Source organism: Molothrus aeneus, unplaced genomic scaffold (assembly GCF_037042795.1).
Source record: "Molothrus aeneus isolate 106 unplaced genomic scaffold, BPBGC_Maene_1.0 scaffold_30, whole genome shotgun sequence".
Classification (NCBI taxonomy): Eukaryota; Metazoa; Chordata; class Aves; order Passeriformes; family Icteridae; genus Molothrus; species Molothrus aeneus.
This window is the reverse complement of record NW_027098964.1, coordinates 5,514,630-5,533,177: the sequence shown is the minus strand read 5'-3', so window position 1 is coordinate 5,533,177 and position 18,548 is coordinate 5,514,630. Positions and strand designations below refer to the sequence as shown.

At 64.9% G+C, this 18,548-nt stretch overlaps 2 protein-coding genes across 3 annotated transcripts in view; one reads left to right on the top strand and one right to left on the bottom strand.

The window, feature by feature from the left end:
* Positions 1 to 989: 989 nt before the first annotated feature.
* On the top strand, positions 990 to 6,549 carry LOC136570131 (interferon regulatory factor 9-like). Of its 2 annotated transcripts, none has more exons than XM_066570581.1 (7): positions 990 to 1,805; positions 2,809 to 2,983; positions 3,579 to 3,698; positions 3,809 to 3,880; positions 4,176 to 4,487; positions 5,482 to 5,579; positions 6,454 to 6,549. In XM_066570581.1, exons 1-7 carry the CDS (start codon positions 1,635 to 1,637, stop codon positions 6,511 to 6,513), a joined length of 1,008 nt encoding a protein of 335 aa, XP_066426678.1. In that variant the 5' UTR covers positions 990 to 1,634; the 3' UTR covers positions 6,514 to 6,549. The 2 variants fall into 2 exon arrangements, with proteins under 2 accessions (XP_066426678.1, XP_066426677.1); XM_066570580.1 differs by having other exon boundaries at positions 991 to 1,805; positions 3,806 to 3,880.
* Positions 6,550 to 6,664: 115 nt separating this feature from the next.
* XAB2 (XPA binding protein 2) overlaps positions 6,665 to 18,548 on the bottom strand; it is a 34,583-nt gene continuing 22,699 nt past the window's right edge. Inside the window, exons 13-19 of the mRNA XM_066570795.1 lie at positions 15,926 to 16,088; positions 13,723 to 13,913; positions 12,253 to 12,375; positions 10,642 to 10,813; positions 8,505 to 8,631; positions 7,104 to 7,195; positions 6,665 to 6,756 (exon numbers count right to left, since the gene is read on the bottom strand). Coding sequence (XP_066426892.1) covers positions 6,695 to 6,756; positions 7,104 to 7,195; positions 8,505 to 8,631; positions 10,642 to 10,813; positions 12,253 to 12,375; positions 13,723 to 13,913; positions 15,926 to 16,088 — 930 coding nt within the window. The 3' untranslated portion in view covers positions 6,665 to 6,694. The remainder of the gene's footprint in view (positions 6,757 to 7,103; positions 7,196 to 8,504; positions 8,632 to 10,641; positions 10,814 to 12,252; positions 12,376 to 13,722; positions 13,914 to 15,925; positions 16,089 to 18,548) is intronic.

Genomic DNA, 18,548 nt, shown 5'->3' with positions numbered 1-18,548 from the left:
CACCCCAAATGTGGGCGGGACCCCCAAAATCGGGGTGTGAGACCCCCCCCCCCAAATCTGAGTGTGAGCCCCTAAATGTGGGTGGGACCCCCGTTATTCTGGGTGTGACCCCAAATCTCTGTGACCCCACCTAAATCCGGGTGAGACCCCCCCCAAAATCCAGGTGTGACCCCAAATCAGGGCGTGACCCCCCAAATCTGTGTGAACCCCCCAAATGTGGGTGTGACCCCAAAATCCGGGTGTGAGACCCCAAAATCTGAGTGTGAGCCCCTGAATGTGGGTGTGACCCCCCCCAAATCTGGGTGTGACTCCCTAAATGTGGGTGGGACCCCAAAATCTGGGTGTGAACCCCCTAAATCGGGCTGTGATCCCCTAAATGTGGGGGTCAACCCCTAAATCTGAGTGTGGCCCCCCCCAATTTGGGTCCCTGGGCTGGACCCCAGAGACCTCCTGGGGGTCCAGGGGGGCCCCAAATCCTCGGCTCCGTCGTTGGGGGGAGCCCGGGCAGGGAATTGGGGAAAAGGGGCGGGGCTTGGACAAACGGACACGCCCCGTTATGCAAATATGAGAGAAAATGCGCCTTTATGCAAATACAAAAGAGGTGCCATAAGTTGTAGCCGCGCCCCTTTATGCAAATACAGAGGCAGTGCTGTGCATAATAACCACGCCCCTTCATACAAATAGGAATCCATGCGCTACAGCCACGCCCCTTTATGCAAATACAGCGGAGGCGTTGTGCACTATAACCACGCCCCTTATGCAAAAAAAAGAGTTGGTACCGTGTGTGTCAGCCACGCCCATTTATGCAAACGGCACTATTATCTATAACCACGCCCCTTTATGCAAACAACCGGCCCAATGCACTTTAGCCACGCCCCTTCCGCGAACCCCCGCTTGCGCTGCCACGCCCCTTCCCGCCGGGGGCGGTGCCGCTTGCGGGCCCGCTGATTGGCGGCGGAGATCACGTGGCCGTCGTGGTGACGTCAATTCCCGGAAGCTTGGCCGCTACTCGGCCCCGGGATCGCCCGGATCGCCCTCGGATCCCTCAGCTCGCCCCGGCATCGCCCCGGGTCCCTCCGCTGTCCCCGCTGTCCCTGTCCCCGTCCCCCCTGTTCCTCTGTCCCCTCTGTCACTCTCTCCCCCCGTCTTCCTGTCCCGCTGTCCCCCCTGTCTCTCTGTCTCCGGTTTCTCCTCTGTCCTCTCTCTCACCGGTTTCCCCTGTGTCCCCGCTCTCCCCGCTGTCCCCGGTTTCCCCTCTCTCCTCTCCCCCGTCTCCCCGCTCTCCCCTCTGTCCCCTCCTGTTCCCCGGTCTCCCCGCTGTCCCCGGTTTCCCTTCTCTCCTCTCCCCCGTCTCCCCGCTCTCCCCGCTCTCCCCTCTGTCCCCTCCTGTTCCCCGGTCTCCCCGCTCTCCCCGGTTTCCCCTCTCTCCTCTCCCCCGTCTCCCCGCTGTCCCCGGTTTCCCCTCTGTCCCCTCCTGTTCCCCGGTCTCCCCGCTCTCCCCGGTTTCCCCTCTCTCCTCTCCCCCGTCTCCCCGCTGTCCCCTCTGTCCCCTCCTGTTCCCCGGTCTCCCCGCTGTCCCCCCGGTCCCTCTGTCCCCGGTCTCCCCTCTGTCCCGTCTCTCTCGGTGTCCCGGGATGGCGGAGGGCGGCCCGCGGCGGCTGCGGCCGTGGCTGCTGGCTCAGCTGCAGAGCGGGCGCTTCCCGGGTTTGCAATGGGACGACGCGGCCCAGACGGCGCTCAGGATCCCCTGGGCCCACGGCGGGAGGAGCGGGGCCCGCGACGGGGCGGGGGCGGCGCTATGCAAAGTAGGGGCGGGGCCTAGAACCGAGGGGCGGGGCCGTGGGCTAAGGGCGGAAGCTATGCAGGGTAGGGGAGGGGTTATGAAGGGAAGGGGTGGGGCCTGCGGGGCGGGGGCTGGGCTATGCAAAGTAGCGGCGGGGCTAGGCAGAGAGGGGTGGTGCTATGCAGAGTGAGGGGCGGGGCTATGCGGAGAGGGGGCGGGGCTATGCAGACTGAGGGGTGGGGCTATACAGAGTTAAAGGTGGTGTTATGCAACGTAGGGGCGGGGCTAGGCAGGGTGGGGCGGGGCTATAGCGCCCAAGGTGCAGGGCTATGAAGCATAGGGGCGGGGCTACAGCGATGAGGGGTGGTGCTATGCAGAGTGAGAGGCGGGGCTATGCGGAGAGGGGGCGGGGCTATGCAGACTGAGGGGTGGGGCTATACAGAGTTAAAGGTGGTGTTATGCAAAGTGAGGGGCGGGGCATGACGGGTCAGGGGTGGGGCTTTGCAAAGCCAGGGTGGGGGCGGGGCTGGGGGCGGTGCTTAGCAGGGTCAGGGGCGGGGCCGCGGCTCTGGGGAGGCGTGGCTAGGGCTGTGCTGGGCCAAGGGCGGGGCTCTGCACAGTGAGGGGTGGGGCCAATAACGGTGCTCTGTAATGTAAGGGGCGGGGCCAAGGGCGGAGCTCTGCACAGTGGGGCGGGGCTTAGAGATGGGCGGGGTTATGCAAAAGGGAGGAGCAGAACTTTATAAGGTGATGGGCGGGGCCTACTTGAGAGGCGGGGCTTGAAGCACTGACACTGTGAAAAGCAGGAGGAGCTAAGAAGAGGGCGGGTCTACGGGGATGCTGGCGCTGAACAAAGTCATGGAGGAGGCGGAGCTTGGGCCACGCCCCCGATGGGGAAGGAGCCAATCCGGGGGCGGGACCGGGACAGTGGGTGGAGCCATGCCAAGTGCGAGTGGGTGGGGCGCGCGGGGGGGGTGTTCTATGCAAATGAGATGGGCGTGGCTTGATGCCGTTGCTCCCGGCAGGCGTGGGCGGAGTACAAGGGGCGGCTCCGGCCCGGGGACCCCCCCGACCCCGCGGGGTGGAAGACGCGGCTGCGCTGCGCCCTGGCCCGGAGCCCCGAGTTCCGGCAGCTGCCGGGGCGGGGCCGCTCGGACGGGCCCTGCCCCTACCGCGTGTACCGGGTGCTGCCCGCCCGCGGTGAGCACCGGGAGCGGGAACAGGAACGGGGGCATCGAATGGGGGATGGAGATTGGGGGGACACAGGAAATGAGGTGCGGGGAGTGAATATGGGGAAACACCGGAACAGGGGGCAGAATATGAGGGGACAGTATTGGGGGACACAAAGGAAATGGGGACTCATTATGTGGGGACACAAAGGAAATGGGGACTGAATATGTGGGGACACAGTAGGAATGGGGATGGAACATGGACGGACACAAGAGAAATGGAATGAGGGGACTGAATATGGAGGGGACACTGTAAAAAGGGCGAGGGGACTGAATATGGTGGGGGGACACACAGGAAAAGGGGACAGAATATGGGGGGACACACAGGAAATGGAAACTCATTATCGGAGGACACAACGGAAATGGGAATGGAATATGGGGGGACATGGGAAATGGAGAGGGGGGACTAAATATGGGGGGAGGGGACTGGATGTGGAGGAACCCCCAAATCAGGGGTGCCCCGAGATGGGGGAACCAAACCAGAGGAGCACCGGGGGAGGGGCCAAAAGGGGGAGGCGTGCAGGGGTCAGAACCGCGTTAACCCTCTCAGTGCCGCCCCCCAACAGAGCCCAAGCCCCCCAGGGGCCGGCAGAGCCAGAAGGAGGCGGGGTTGAGCCCCACGGAGCCCCTCCCACCGACACCGCCCCCCGAGAGCCAGGACGGGACCCCGGATGAGGAAAAGCCCGGTGAGGGGGAGGGGAGATTGGGGGCAGTTCTGGGACAATCCTGGGGCTGGGGTGGCCCTGGGGGTGGAGCAATGGGGCGTGGCCTCTGCCTGACCCCACCCTTTTAGCAGAGCCTCCGCCCCCGGAAGTGCTGCCCCTGCGAATCGAGGTGGAGAGCGCAGAGCCCCTCCCCCCCACGCACGGTAAGCCATGCCCTAAATGGGGGAGGAGCTAATTCTGGCCACGCCCCCAATACTGCCCCACGATTGGCTCCTACCCCAAAGCTGGGCACCTGTGGAGCATTGGCTCCACCTCCACCTTCTCTGGCCCCGCCCCTTTCATTCCCACAGCACCCCCTTAAACCACACCCCACTCCCCACTTTTAGCCCTGCCCCTCACGCTGACTCAGCCTCTTCCATTTATACCCCATCCTTTAGCCACGCCCCACTCCCCACCTTTAGCCCCGCCCCTTAGGCTGACCCCGCCCCTTTCCCGCAGGGGACGCGGCGCTGCTGCTGCGGCTGCGCCGAGGCCCCGCCCTGGTCTGGGAGGGGGCGGTGCCTCCTGGTGAGTACCTGCTGAGTCCTCCCAGCCGCCAGGGGGCGGAGCCACCGCCACTGCCGCGATTGGTGCTTCCGGTGGGGGCGGGGCCGGGGCTGCTGCTCAGCAGCGCCCCCCGGGGGCTCTTCCTGCGCCTGCGCCCCGGCGACGGCCCCGCCCCCGGGGTCGTGAGGGGCCCCCACGTGCCCCATGGGCCCCTCCAGCAGGGGGCGCTGCTGCAGCCGTTTGACGCCCAACGATTCCGGGAGGGTGAGAGGCACTTCCGGGGAGGGGGGGGCAACTTCCGGTGGGAGGGGAGGAACTTCCGGTGGGGGAGATCGACTTCCAGGAGAATGGAAAAAACATTTGGGGAAGGGAGAGCAACTTCCGGGGGGGTAAAGTGACTTCCGGTGGGGGGGAACAACTTCCGGTGGGGAAGAGCAACTTCCGGGGAAGGGAGATTAATTCCCGGATAAGGGAAGCAACTTCCGGGGAGGGGAGGGCAACTTCCGGTGGAGGGAGAGCAACTTCCGGGAGGAGAGAGGGCAATTTCTGGGGGAGGAGAGCAACTTTTGGGACAGGTGAAGCAACTTCCGGGGGGAAGAAGTTCTGGTGGTGGCAGAGACCAACTTCTGGGAGAGGGTAGAGTAACTTCCTGTGGTGTTGGAGCAATTTCCGGGAAAGGGAGATCAGTTCCGGGGGAGGGGAAGCAACTTCCGGGGGGTCGAGTGACTTCCAGGGGAGGGAGAGGAAATTCCAGTGGGGGAACAGCAACTTCCGGGGGGAAAAAGAGCAACTTCCGGGTGGCATAGAGAGACTTCCGGGGGAAGGGAAAGTACCTTCCGGGTAAGGGTTATCAACTTCCGGGGAGGGAGAGCAACTTCCGGTGTAGGGGAGAGTAACTTCCGGCTGGGAGGAGGAACTTCCGGGTTGGAAAAAGCAAGTTCCGGGAAGGGGCAGAGCAAGTTTTGGGGGAGGAAAACAGCTTCCGGTGGTGGGGACAGGAACCTCCGGGGGGAAAAAGAGCAACTTCCGGGGGAGGGTTGAGCAACTTCCGGGGGAGGTGACTTCCGGAAGTGAAAAAAGGAACTTCCGGGTTGCAAAGAGCAACTTCCGGGAGAGGGGAGAGCAACTTCCGGTGTAGAGGAAAGTAACTTCCGGTGGGAGGAGCAACGTCCGGGAGAGACCAAAACACCGGGGGCGGGGGAGGGGTCGGACCCCAAATCCTCCCCCCACGCTGACCACGCCCCTCTCCCCCCCCCAGAGTTGGAGCGGCACCGGGCCGGGCTCGGGCCCCTCCCCCTGCACCGCGTGACCCTGGAGCTCCGCCCCCATGAGGAGGGGGAGGGGCTGCTGCTGGAGGTGGGGGAGGGGGGGTTCTTAAGGGAGGTTGGGGGGGGGGTCTTGAGGGGTTTTGGGGGGGTCCTGGGGGTGTTGGGGTGACCCTAAGGGCTCTTAATGCGTCCTGGGGGCTCCCTAAGGGGTTTTGGGAGGGTCCCGGGGGCTCCTGAGCGGTGTTGGGGGGTCCTGGGGGGGTCTCTAAGGGATTCTGGGGGGTCTCTAATAGGTTTTGGGGGGTCCTGAGGGGTCGTAGGGGGGTTCCCAAAAGCTCTTGGTGGGTCCTGGGGCTGCTGGGAGGGTCCAGGGGGGTTTTGGGGGTCCCTATAGGGGTGTTTGGGGTCCCTGGGGGGCTCTTGGGGGGTCCTGAGGGGTCCTGGGGGATGTTGGGGTGACCCTAAGGGCTCTTAGGGGCTCCTGGGGGGGTCCCAAAGGGTCCTGAGGGCTCTTTGGGGGTCTCTAAGAGGTCCTGGGGGGGTCTTGAAAGGGATCTCTGGGGGGTGTTTGGGGTCCTGGGGGACTCTTGGGGGTCCCTAAAGGATTTGGGGGGGGTCCCTAAGGGTGGTTGGAGGGTCCTGAGGGGTCTTTGGGGGCCTCTTCGGGGGGTCCCTAAGGGGTTCTGGAGGGTCCCTAAAGGATTTTGGGGGTGTTGGGGGGTCCTGGGGGGCTCTCTAAGGGATTTTGGGGGTCCCTGGGGGTGTTTGGGAGGATTTTGGGTCTGAGGGCACCATGGGGGGAGGGGTGGGGGTCTTGGGGGGGGTCTCAGGGGGATTTTGGGGGGTACTGGGGTCCTTAGGGGAGCTCTTGGGGGGTCCCTGAGGGGTTCTGGGGGTCCCTGGGGTTTTGTTTGGGTCTGGGGGTTTTTGGGGGGGGTCTGAGCCCGTTCCCCTCCCCCCAGCTGGAACAGGCCTTCGCCCAGCGCCTCCTGGACACCCTGGGGACCCCCCCCGGTCAATAAAGGCGGAAATGGGGGTCACCCCCGCCCCTCCCCCACCCCGGGGGTGTCACTGGCACTGGGGGAGGGGCGGGGAGGGGGGGAGGGGCAGCCAGGGCGTGTCCAAAGAGGTTTTGGTGTTTATTAGGGGGTGGGTGGGGGAGGGGCAGGGGGTGGGGGAGGGGCTCCCCCGGGGGGCGGGGTCTCAGTCGTCCTTGAGCCCCCCAAACACCGAGGCCGGGACCTTCCTCTGCTCCAGCTGCACCTCTGGGGGCGGGGACACAGAAACGGGGGGCGGGGTCAGGGTGGGGGGGGAGGGGCAGGCACCCATCCCCCACCTGGGACCCCCCCCCCCCCCAACTCCCCCCATTTCCGGCCCCCACCCCCTCCCAATGTGCCCCTCCCCCCACGGGCCCCTCCCCCATCCCCAGCCCCTTCCCCTCCTCCCCCACTACCGTCAGGCCCCTCCCCCTGCCCCTCCCCCTCCCTTTGCCCCTCCCCCCGGTACCATCGGGCTCCTCCCCCCGCCCCTCCCCCTCCCTTTGCCCCTCCCCCCGGTACCGTCGGGCTCCTCCCCCTGCCCCTCCCCCTCCCTTTGCCCCTCCCCCCGGTACCGTCGGGCTCCTCCCCCTCCTCGTCCAGGTCGATCTCCTCGGGGTTCCCCTGCAGGGACAGCGGCGGCTCCGAGCCCGGCGCGGCCTCGGCCCTGAACCCCCAAAATCAGCAACAGAAACACCCCAAAATCAGTAACAAAAACGGAAACAGGCACCCCAACATCAAAAACTGGGACCCCAAAATCAGAAACACGAACCCCAGATCAGAAACAGAAACACCCCAAAATCAGAACCAGGGACCCCCAAAACCACCCAGGGACCTCAAATCAGCCCTGGGACCCCAAAATCAGAGACAGAGACCCTCAAAACCACCCAGAGACCCCAAAACCAGAACTGGGACCCCAAATCAGCAGTGGGGACCCCAAAATCAGACTCGGGGACCTCCACAATCACCCAGGGACCCCAAAATCAGCATGGAGACCCCCAGAGTCACCCTGTGCCCCCAAATCAGCACCAGGGACCCCAAATCAGCCCCACAGGGAGAATTCGGAGGGGGGCGTGGCTGTGTGAAATGGGCGTGGCAGGGTAGGGTGGGTGTGGCTTATGTGGGATGGGTGTGGCAGTGGGCGGGGCAGGATTAGGTGGGTGTGGCAGGGCATGGTGGGTGTGGCTGACATGGGCGTGGCCATGGCAGGGTAACTGTGGCAATGGGTGTGGCTCTGGCCGGGAGGGTGTGGCAGTGGGTATGGCCAAGAAGGGCAGGCAGGGTGGGTGTGGCAGTGTTAGGTGGGTGTGGCAGGGGGTGTGGCAGGGTGGGTGTGGCCATGGCACTGGGTGTGGCTAGGTGGGGTGGGTGTGGCAGTGGGCGTGTCTCACCTGACTGCACCTGCTGGGTGGGGTGGGCCATGGCAGGGTGGGTGTGGCCATGGCAGTGAGTGTGTCAGAGGTGGGTGTGTCAGTGTTAGCTGGGTGTGTCAGTGGGCGTGGTCACAGCAGTGGGTGTGTCAGCGTTAGGTGGGTGTGTCAGTGGGTGTGGCCGTGGCAGTGGGTGTGTCAGTGTTAGCTGGGTGTGTCAGTGGGCGTGGTCACGGCAGTGGGTGTGTCAGTGTTAGGTGGGTGTGTCAGCGTTAGGTGGGTGTGTCAGCGTTAGGTGGGTGTGTCAGTGGGCGTGGCCGTGGCAGTGGGTGTGTCAGAGTTAGGTGGGTGTGGCAGTGGGAGTGGCCGTGGCAGTGGGTGTGTCAGCGTTAGGTGGGTGTGTCAGCGTTAGGTGGGTGTGTCAGTGTTAGGTGGGTGTGTCCGTGTTAGGTGGGTGTGTCAGTGGGCGTGGCCGTGGCAGTGGGTGTGTCAGAGATAGGTGGGTGTGGCAGTGGGCGTGGTCACGGCAGTGGGTGTGTCAGGGCTAGGTGGGTGTGTCAGCGTTAGGTGGGTGTGTCAGTGGGCGTGGCCGTGGGCGTGTCTCACCTGACGAACAGCACCTGCTGGGCGGGGCGGGGCGTGTCCCGCTGGGCCTCGGCCGCCAGCGCCTCCGCGCGCTGCTCCAGCAGCTTCATCTCATCCAGGCCGCTCTGCCCCGGGGCCAGGTCGGACACTGCGGGGCGGGGAGGGTCAGGGGGGCTCGGGACCCCCCATGGGCACCCCACAGCACCCCTGGGACCCCCACAGCACCCCTGGGATCCCCACAGCACCCCCAGGATCCCTCTGGGACCCCCACAGCACCCCCAGGATCCCCACGGTGGTTTTGTTTCAGGACCCGGGGCCAGGTCTGACACTGCAGGGCGGGGAGGGTCAGGGGGCTCGGGACCCCCCATGGACACCCCACAGCACCCCCAGGATCCCTCTGGGACCCCCACAGGACCCAGGATCCCTCTGGGACCCCCACAGGACCCCTCTGGGACCCCTCACGGCCCCTGGGACCCCCACAGCACCCCTGGGACCCCCACAGGACCCCTCTGGGACCCCTCACGGCCCCTGGGACCCCCACAGTACCCCCAGGAACCCCCACAGGACCCAGGGCCAGGTCTGACACTGCAGCGTGGGGAGGGTCAGGGGGCCTCGGGACCACCAGGATCCCCCCCACTGCACCCCTGGGACCCCCCATGGCCCTTGGGACCCCTCTTGGACCCCCCTTATGAACCCTGAGACCCCCACAGCACCCCCAGGACCCCTGGGCCAGGTCTGATACTGTGAGATGGGGAGGGTTAGGGGGGCTTGGGACCCCCCCCATGGACACCCCCACAGCACCCAGGACCCCTCTGGGACCCCCTCACAGCCTCTGGGACCCCCCTCACAGCCTCTGGGACCCCCATCATGGACCCTGGGACCCCCCCATGGCCACTGGGACCCTCCCACGGCCCCTGAGATCCCCCATGGCACCCCCAGGACCTGCCACGGGACCCCCCCATAGCCCTCAGGACTCCCCCATGGCCCCTCCTGGCGGTGCCCTACCTGTGCCCTCACCTGTGCCATACCTGTACCCCTCTCACCTGTGCCCTACCTGTGCCCTCACCTGTGCCCTACCTGTACCCCTCTCACCTGTGCCCTACCTGTACCCCTCTCACCTGTGCCCCCCAGTACCATACCTGTGCCCTACCTGTACCCTCACCTGTGCCCTACCTGTACCCCTCTCACCTGTACCCTCCCTGTGCCCTCCCCATGCCCCCGGTGCTGTACCTGTGCCCCCCGTGCCCCCCTGGCATTCCCGGACCTGTGCCCTCCCCATTCCCATCACCTGAACCCCCCTGTGCCCCCCCAGTGCTGTACCTGTGCCCTACCTGGACCCCTCACCTGTACCCCCTATGCCCCACCCTGTGCCCCCCGTGCTCCCTGGCATTCCCGTACCTGTGCCCTCCCCAGTGCCATACCTGTGCCATACCTGTACCCTCCTCATACCCCCCTGTTGCCACACCTGTGCCCCCCTCCCCCAGTGCCACACCTGTGCCCCCCCATGTCCCCCCTGGTGGTGCCATACCTGTGCCCTCCCCATTCTCCTCACCTGTGCCCCCCCCGGTGCCACACCTGTGCCATTCTCACCTGTGCCCCCCATGCCCTGGTGCTGCCATACCTGCACTGTACCTGTGCCCCCCATGCCCCCCTGGCAGTGCCATCCCTGTGCCCTCCCCATTCCCCTCACCTGTGCCCCCCATGCCCTGGTGCTGCCGTACCTGTACCATACCTGTGCCCTCACCTGTGCCCCCCTGGCAGTGCCGTACCTGTGCCCTCAGCTGTGTCCCCCGTGCCCCCTGGCATTGCCATACCTGTACCATACCTGTGCCCTCACCTGTGCCCCCCTGGCAGTGCCGTACCTGTACCATACCTGTGCCCTCACCTGTGCCCTCACCTGTGCCCCCTGGCATTGCCGTACCTGTGCCCTCACCTGTGCCCCCCGTGCCCCCTGGCAGTGCCATACCTGTACCATACCTGTGCCCTCACCTGTGCCCCCTCTGCCCCTTCTGGCATTTCTGTACCTGTGCCCTCACCTGTGCCCCCCGTGCCCCCTGGCATTGCCATACCTGTACCATACCTGTGCCCTCACCTGTGCCCCCCGTGCCCCCTGGCAGTGCCGTACCTGTGCCCCCCGTGCCCCCTGGCAGTGCCGTACCTGTCCCGGTGGCGCTGCCCGACACCTTGAGCATCTGCGAGGCCATGAAGTTCACCTGGGTGTTGTAGGTGGCCTGGACGCTGCGCTTGATGCGCAGCATCTCCCGGATGGTGTCCTCGTTCCCATGGCGGATCTCAAACTCCTTCCAGGTCTGCCAGAAACTGCCCGTGATCTGACAGACAGACAGACGGACACACAGACAGACAGACAGACAGGATCAGCATCTCAAACTCCTTCCAGGTCTGCCAGAAACTGCCCGTGATCTGACAGACAGACAGACGGACAGACAGACACCATCAGCATCTCAAACTGCTGCCAGAAACTGCCCGTGATCTGACAGACAGACAGACGGACAGACAGACACCATCAGCATCTCAAACTGCTGCCAGAAACTGCCCGTGATCTGACAGACAGACAGACGGACAGACAGACACCATCAGCATCTCAAACTCCTTCCAGGTCTGCCAGAAACTGCCCGTGATCTGACAGACGGACAGACGGACAGACGGACACCATCAGCATCTCAAACTGCTGCCAGAAACTGCCCATGATCTGACAGACAGACAGACAGACACACAGACAGACAGAGAGACAGGATCAGCATCTCAAACTCCTTCCAGGTCTGCCAGAAACTGCCCGTGATCTGACAGACGGACAGACGGACAGACGGACAGCATCAGCATCTCAAACTGCTGCCAGAAACTGCCTGTGATCTGACAGACGGACACACAGACAGACGGACAGACAGACGGAAAGACACACGGACGCATGGACATCATCAGCATCTCAAACTGCTGCCAGAAACTGCCCGTGATCTGACAGACGGACACACAGACAGACAGACGGACACATGGACAGGGTCAGCATCTCAAACTGCTGCCAGGTCTGCCAGAAACTGCCCGCGATCTGACGGGACACACGGACAGGGTCAGCCCCTCCCAGTGTCCCCAGTGTCCCCAGTCCATCCCAGTGTCCCCAGTGTCCCCATTGTCCCCCCCAGTGTCCCCAGTCTCACCCTGGGGTCACAGATCTGCGAGCAGTGAGTGACCCCAGTGTCCCCATTGTCCCCAGTCCATCCCAGTGTCCCCAGTCCCTCCAGTGTTCCCAGTGTCCCCAGCGTCCCTCCCATTGTCCCCAGTGTCCCCAGTGTCCCCATTGTCCCCCCCAGTGTCCCCAGTGTCCCTCCCATTGTCCCCAGTGTCCCCCCCAGTGTCCCCAGTCTCACCCTGGGGTCGCAGATCTGTGAGCAGTGCGTGGTCCCAGTGTCCCCAGTGTCCCTCCCAGTGTCCCCAGTGTCCCCAGTCCATACCAGTGTCCTCATTGTCCCCATTGTCCCCAGTGTCCCCAGTGTCCCCAGTGTCCCTCCCATTGTCCCCAGTGTCCCCAGTGTCCCCAGCCTCACCCTGGGGTCGCAGATCTGCGAGCAGTGAGTGACCCCATTGTCCCCAGTGTCCCTCCCATTGTCCCCAGTGTCCCCAGTGTCCCCAGTGTCCCCAGTGTCCCTCCCATTGTCCCCATTGTCCCCAGTGTCCCTCCCAGTGTCCCCATTGTCCCCATTGTCCCCAGTGTCCCCAGTGTCCCCAGTGTCCCCCCCAGTGTCCCCAGCCTCACCCTGGGGTCGCAGATCTGCGAGCAGTAGGTGTAGATGGCGCGTGCCCGATCCACCTCGCCCAGCTTGCACTCCATGTCAGCGAAGCGCAGGCACAGCTCCCGCGCGGCGTCATCGCCCAGCACCTGGCACGGGACAGGGGCACTGCCACACCTGGCACCGCCAGCTGGGAGCAGCCGAGCCCACCCGGGACACCTGGCACCACCTGTGCCCACCTGGGACACCTGGCACCAGCTGGGACCAACCGTGCCCACCTGGGACACCTGGCACCACCTGTGCCCACCTGGGACACCTGGCACCAGCTGGGCCCACCTGGGACACCTGGCACCAGCTGGGAGCAACTGTGCCCACCTGGGACACCTGGCACCAGCTGGGACCAACCCTGCCCACCTGGGACACCTGGCACCAGCTGGGAGCAGCCGTGCCCACCCGGGACACCTGGCACCAGCTGTGCCCACCCGGGACACCTGGCACCAGCTGGGAGCAGCCCTGCCCACCCGGGACACCTGGCACCACCTGTGCCTCCCAGCGCCCACCTGGCCCAGCTGGGACCACCTGGGACACCTGGCACCAGCTGGGACCAGCCAAGCCCATCTGGGACACCTGGCACCACCTGTGCCCACCTGGGACACCTGGCACCAGCTGGGACCAACCATACCCACCTGGGACACCTGGCACCACCTGTGCCCACCTGGGACACCTGGCACCAGCTGGGACCAGCCAAGCCCACCTGGGACAGCTGTGCCCACCTGTGCCTCCCAGTGCCACCTGGGACACCTGGCACCAGATGGGACCAGCTGTGCCTCCCAGTGCCCACCTGCCACACCTGGCACCAGCTGTGCCTCCCAGTGCCCACCTGTACCTACCTGGCACCAGCTGTGCCCACCTGTGTGCCTTGTACCCACCTGTACCCTCCTGTGCCCGGCTGTGTCCCCTTCTACCCACCTGTTCCACCCAGTGCCCACCTGGGACCAGCTGTACCCACCTGTGCCCACACCTGTGCGTGACCCCAAAGAGCTCTGGGTACCCCTCTCTGTGCCCCCAGGTGTGCCCCCAGGTGTGCCAGGTGTGTGCCCAGGTGTGCCCAGGTGGGTACCTCAATGGCTCTCTGGTAGATGGGGTGCGTGTGGGTGACCCAGCCCCAGGTGTGCCCAGGTGTGTGCCCAGGTGTGCCCAGGTGTGTGCCCAGGTGTGCCCAGGTGTGTGCCCAGGTGTGTGCCCACCTCGATGGCTCTCTGGTAGATGGGGCGCGTGTGGGTGACCCCGAAGAGCTCGGCTGCCCGCCGGATGTAGATGTGGAACCCAGCCCCAGGTGTGCCCAGGTGTGCCCAGGTGTGCCAGGTGTGTGCCCAGGTGTGTGCCCACCTCGATGGCTCTCTGGTAGATGGGGTGCGTGTGGGTGACCCAGCCCCAGGTGTGCCCAGGTGTGTGTGCCCAGGTGTGCCCAGGTGTGTGCCCAGGTGTGTGCCCACCTCGATGGCTCTCTGGTAGATGGGGCGCGTGTGGGTGACCCCGAAGAGCTCGGCTGCCCGCCGGATGTAGATGTGGAACATGTCGCGCTGCTGCTCGGGGGGCACCGCCCGCGTGCCGCGCTCGTACACGGCCATGGCGCGGCGCGCCAGCCCAAACTGCTCCTCCAGGCGCGCGTACAGCAGGTAGATGGCTGGGGGACGGACAGACGGACGGACAGACGGACAGACAGGGGCAGGGCACAGACAGGGACAGAGGGACAGACAGGGACAGAGGGACAGACGGACAGGGGACAGATAGGGGCAGGACACAGACAGGGACAGAGGGACAGACAGGGGCAGGGCACAGACAGACGGGGACAGACAGGGACAGAAGGACAGATGGGATAGACAGGGACAGAGGGACAGACGGGGGGACAGACAGGGGCAGGGGACAGACAGACAGGGGGACAGACAGGGACAGAGGGAAAGACAGGGGCAGGGCACAGACAGGGGACAGACAGGGGCAGGGCACAGACAGACAGACAGGGGGACAGACAGGGGATAGACAGGGACAGAGGGACAGGGATGGGGACAGGGAAGGACGGGACAGAGACAGGGGGACACACAGGACATGCAGGGATAGGGACAAGGGGACACAGGGACACGGACAGACAGACAGGGAGAGAGGGACAGAGAGGGGAGAGGGACAGAGGGGACAGTCAGGACAGATGGGACAGAGACAGGGGGACACACAGAATAGACAGGGATAGGGACAAGGGGACACACAGGACAGGAGGGGACGGGGACAGGGACAGGGACATGGGGATATGGAGGGGACAGAAGGGACAAAGAGGGACAGGGATAGGGACAGGGACAGGGGGACACACGGGGACAGGGACAGGGACAAGACAGGGATGGGGTGAGGGGACAAGGACAGGGACAGGGACATGGGGGCAGGAACAGGGACAGGAGGGGACAGGGAGGGACAGGGAGGAGATAGGGGCAGGGGGACAGGGACAGGGGACATGGACAGGAGGGAACAGGGACATGGGGACACACAGGAGGGACAGTCAGGGGACAGGGACAGGGACAGGGAGGGGACAGCCAGGGGACAGTGAGGGGACAGGGACATGGGGACACAGGGGACAGACAGGGACATGGGGATATGGAGGGGACAGGGACATAGGGACAGGAGCATGAGGGACACGGACAGGGGACAGGGAGGGGACAGTGAGAGGACAGCCAGGGACAGGAACAGGGGACAGGAACAGGGATAGGGAGGGGACAGTGAGAGGACAGCCAGGGACAGGGACAGGGGACAGTGATAGGGTGAGGGGACGGGGCAAAGGAGAGGAACAGGGACAAGGGACAGTGAAGAGACAGGGACAGGGAGGGGACAGTGAGGGGACAGGGACACCTGCCATGTCCCCACTGTCCCCCATGTCCCCAGTGCCCCCCCATATCCCCCAATGTCCTCCTGTCCCCAATGTCCCCAGAGTCCCCCATGTCCCTGATGTCCCCCAACACCCCCAATGTCCCCCATGTCTCCCCCATGTCCCTTGGGTCCCACCCGTCCCCAGTGTCCCCAATGTCCTCATTGTCCCTCACATCCCCCAATGTCCCCATATCCCCCAATGTCCCCCATCCCCAATGCCCCCTGATGTCCTCACTGCCCCCCATGTCCCCAGTGTCCCCAATGTCCCCATATCCCCCAATGTCTCCCCATGACCGCGATGCCCCCAATGCCCCCAATGACCCCACTGCCCCAGTGTCCTCAATGCCCCCAATGACCCCAATGCTGCCAACACCCCCAATGTCCCCACTCCCCCCATGTCCCCATATCCCCCCATGTCCCCCGATGTCCCCAATGCCCCCAGTGTGCCCCATTGCCCCATGTCCCCACTGCCCCATGTCCCCAATGCCCACTCATGCCCCCAATGTCCCCAGTGCCTCCAACATCCCCAATGTCCCCATAGACCCCATGTCCCCACTGCCCCCCATGTCCCCACTGCCCCCCATGTCCCCAATGCCCACTCATGCCCCCAATGTCCCCAGTGCCTCCAACATCCCCAATGTCCCCATAGACCCCATGTCCCCAATGCCCCCCATGTCTCCATATCCCCCCATGTCCCCACTGCCCCCCATATCCCCATATCCCCCCATGTCCCCAATGCCCCCCATGTCCCCAGTGCCCCCCCCCGTGTCCCCGTGTCCCCTGTCCTACTCTTGGCGTGCTGGGGGGGGCACCCGTCCAGCGCCTGCTCAAAGAGGTCCCGGGCCCGCTCCAGCTTCCGGCCCCCGTACCGGGCCACGAACTTGGACAGGTACGTGAGCCACAGGTCCCCGACGTGCGGCCAGCGGAACAGCGCGATGCCACGCTCGTACGCCTGGGGGGACAGTGGGGACATTGGGGACATCGGCATGGGGACGTTGGGGACATGGTGACACCAGCGGAACAGCGCAATGCCACGCTTGTAGGCCTGAGGGGACAGTGGGGACATTGGGGACATTGGGGACATGGTGACACCACAGGAACAGCGCGATGCTGCGCTCGTAGGCCTGGGGGGACAGCGGGGACAGTGGGGACATTGGGGACATTGGGGACACCACAGGAACAGCGCGATGCCACGCTCGTAGGCCTGAGGGGACAGTGGGGACATCGGCATGGGGACACTGGGGACATGGTGGCACCACAGGAACAGCGCGATGCCACGCTTGTAGGCCTGAGGGGACAGTGGGGACAGTGGGGACATTGGGGACATCGGCATGGGGACGTTGGGGACATGGTGACACCAGCGGAACAGCGCAATGCCACGCTTGTAGGCCTGAGGGGACAGTGGGGACATTGGTGACACCACAGGAGCAGTGTGATGCCACGCTCGTACGCCTGAGGGGACAGTGGGGACAGTGGGGACATGGTGGCACCAGCAGACCAGCGCGATGCTGCGCTCGTAGGCCTGGGGGGACAGTGGGGACATTGGGGACATTGGGGACATGGTGACACCACGGGAACAGCGCGATGCCACGCTCATACGCCTGAGGGGACATTGGGGACATGGTGGCACCACAGGAACAGCATGATGCCGCGCTCGTAGGCCTGAGGGGACAGTGGGGACATTGGGGACATGGTGACACCACCAGACCAGCACGATGCCACGCTCATAGGCCTGATGGGACATGGGGACACTGGGGACAGTGGGGACATGGTGGCACCACAGGAACAGCGCGATGCCACGCTCATTGGCCTGCGGGGACACTGGGCACAGGGACACTGGCATGGGGACCGTGCCACCAGCAGGACAGCGCAATGCCACATCCGTGTGCCCATGGGGACAGCCTTGTGAGCCACAGGGTCACTGTGGTGTCCCCAGCTCCCTCCTGGGGTGCCCCAACACCTTCCTGGGGTGTCCCACCCAAACCCTCCAGCCACAGGGTGTCCCCAACTTCTCTCTCAGTGTCCCCAACTTCTCTCTCAGTGTCCCCAATTTCTCTCTCAGTGTCCCCAACTTCTCTCTCAGTGTCCCCAGCCCCTCCCAGTGTCCCCAATTTCTCTCTCAGTGTCCCCAACTTCTCTCTCAGTGTCCCCAGCCCCTCTCAGTGTCCCCAACTTCTCTCTCAGTGTCCCCAGCCCCTCTCAGTGTCCCCAGCCCCTCTCTGGCTGCCCCCAGCTGCTCCCCCAGGTGTCCCCATCCCCGTGCTGTGCTGTCCCTGCAGTGTCCCCAGGTGTCCCAGGATGATTCCAGTTATCCTCAACTGTCCCCAGTGTCCTGTGTCACCCTGAAGCTGTCCCCAGTGTCCCCAGGTATCCCCAGCGTCCCTGCAGTGTCCCCAGGTGTCCCTGCAGTGTCCCTGGCTGTCCCCAGTGTCCCCTTGAAGCTGTCCTCGCAGCGGCCGTGCTCCCCCAGTTCCCCCCAGCTGTCCCTATCTGTCCCCAGCTGTCCCAGCAGTGTCCCCAGTGTCCCTGGCTGTCCCCAGCTGTCCCTAGCTGTCCGTGCAGTGTCCCCAGTGTCCCCATTGTCCCCAGTGTCCCGCAGTGTCCCCATTGCCCCTGCAGTGTCCCTGGCTGTCCCCGTGTCCCCTTGAAGCTGTCCTCGCAGCGGCCGTGCTCCCCCAGTTCCCCCCAGCTGTCCCTATCTGTCCCCAGCTGTCCCAGCAGTGTCCCCAGCGTCTCTGGCTGTCCCCAGCTGTCCCTAGCTGTCCCTGCAGTGTCCCCATGTCACCTTGAAGCTGTCCTCGAAGCGGCCGTGCTCCCCCAGCTCCCCCCAGCTCCTGCACTGTCCCAGCTGTCCCAGTGTCCCCACTGTCCCCATTGTCCCCGGCTGTCCCTGCAGTGTCCCCAGTGTCCCTGGCTGTCCCCAGCTGTCCCTAGCTGTCCGTGCAGTGTCCCCAGTGTCCCGCAGTGTCCCCATTGCCCCTGCAGTGTCCCTGGCTGTCCCCAGTGTCCCCTTGAAGCTGTCCTCGCAGCGGCCGTGCTCCCCCAGTTCCCCCCAGCTGTCCCTATCTGTCCCCAGCTGTCCCAGCAGTGTCCCCAGTGTCCCTGGCTGTCCCCAGCTGTCCCTAGCTGTCCGTGCAGTGTCCCCAGTGTCCCCATTGTCCCCAGTGTCCCGCAGTGTCCCCATTGCCCCTGCAGTGTCCCTGGCTGTCCCCGTGTCCCCTTGAAGCTGTCCTCGCAGCGGCCGTGCTCCCCCAGTTCCCCCCAGCTGTCCCTATCTGTCCCCAGCTGTCCCAGCAGTGTCCCCAGCGTCTCTGGCTGTCCCCAGCTGTCCCTAGCTGTCCCTGCAGTGTCCCCATGTCACCTTGAAGCTGTCCTCGAAGCGGCCGTGCTCCCCCAGCTCCCCCCAGCTCCT

Excerpts from the sequence above, each read along its gene's own strand:
- LOC136570131 (XM_066570580.1), top strand. The coding sequence starts at position 1,635 with ATGGCGGAGGGCGGCCCGCGGCGGCTGCGGCCGTGGCTGCTGGCTCAG. Across the intron at positions 2,984-3,578 it reads CCGGGTGCTGCCCGCCCGCG|AGCCCAAGCCCCCCAGGGGC; the intron begins GTGAGCACCGGG and ends GCCCCCCAACAG. Across the intron at positions 3,881-4,175 it reads GCCCCTCCCCCCCACGCACG|GGGACGCGGCGCTGCTGCTG; the intron begins GTAAGCCATGCC and ends CCTTTCCCGCAG.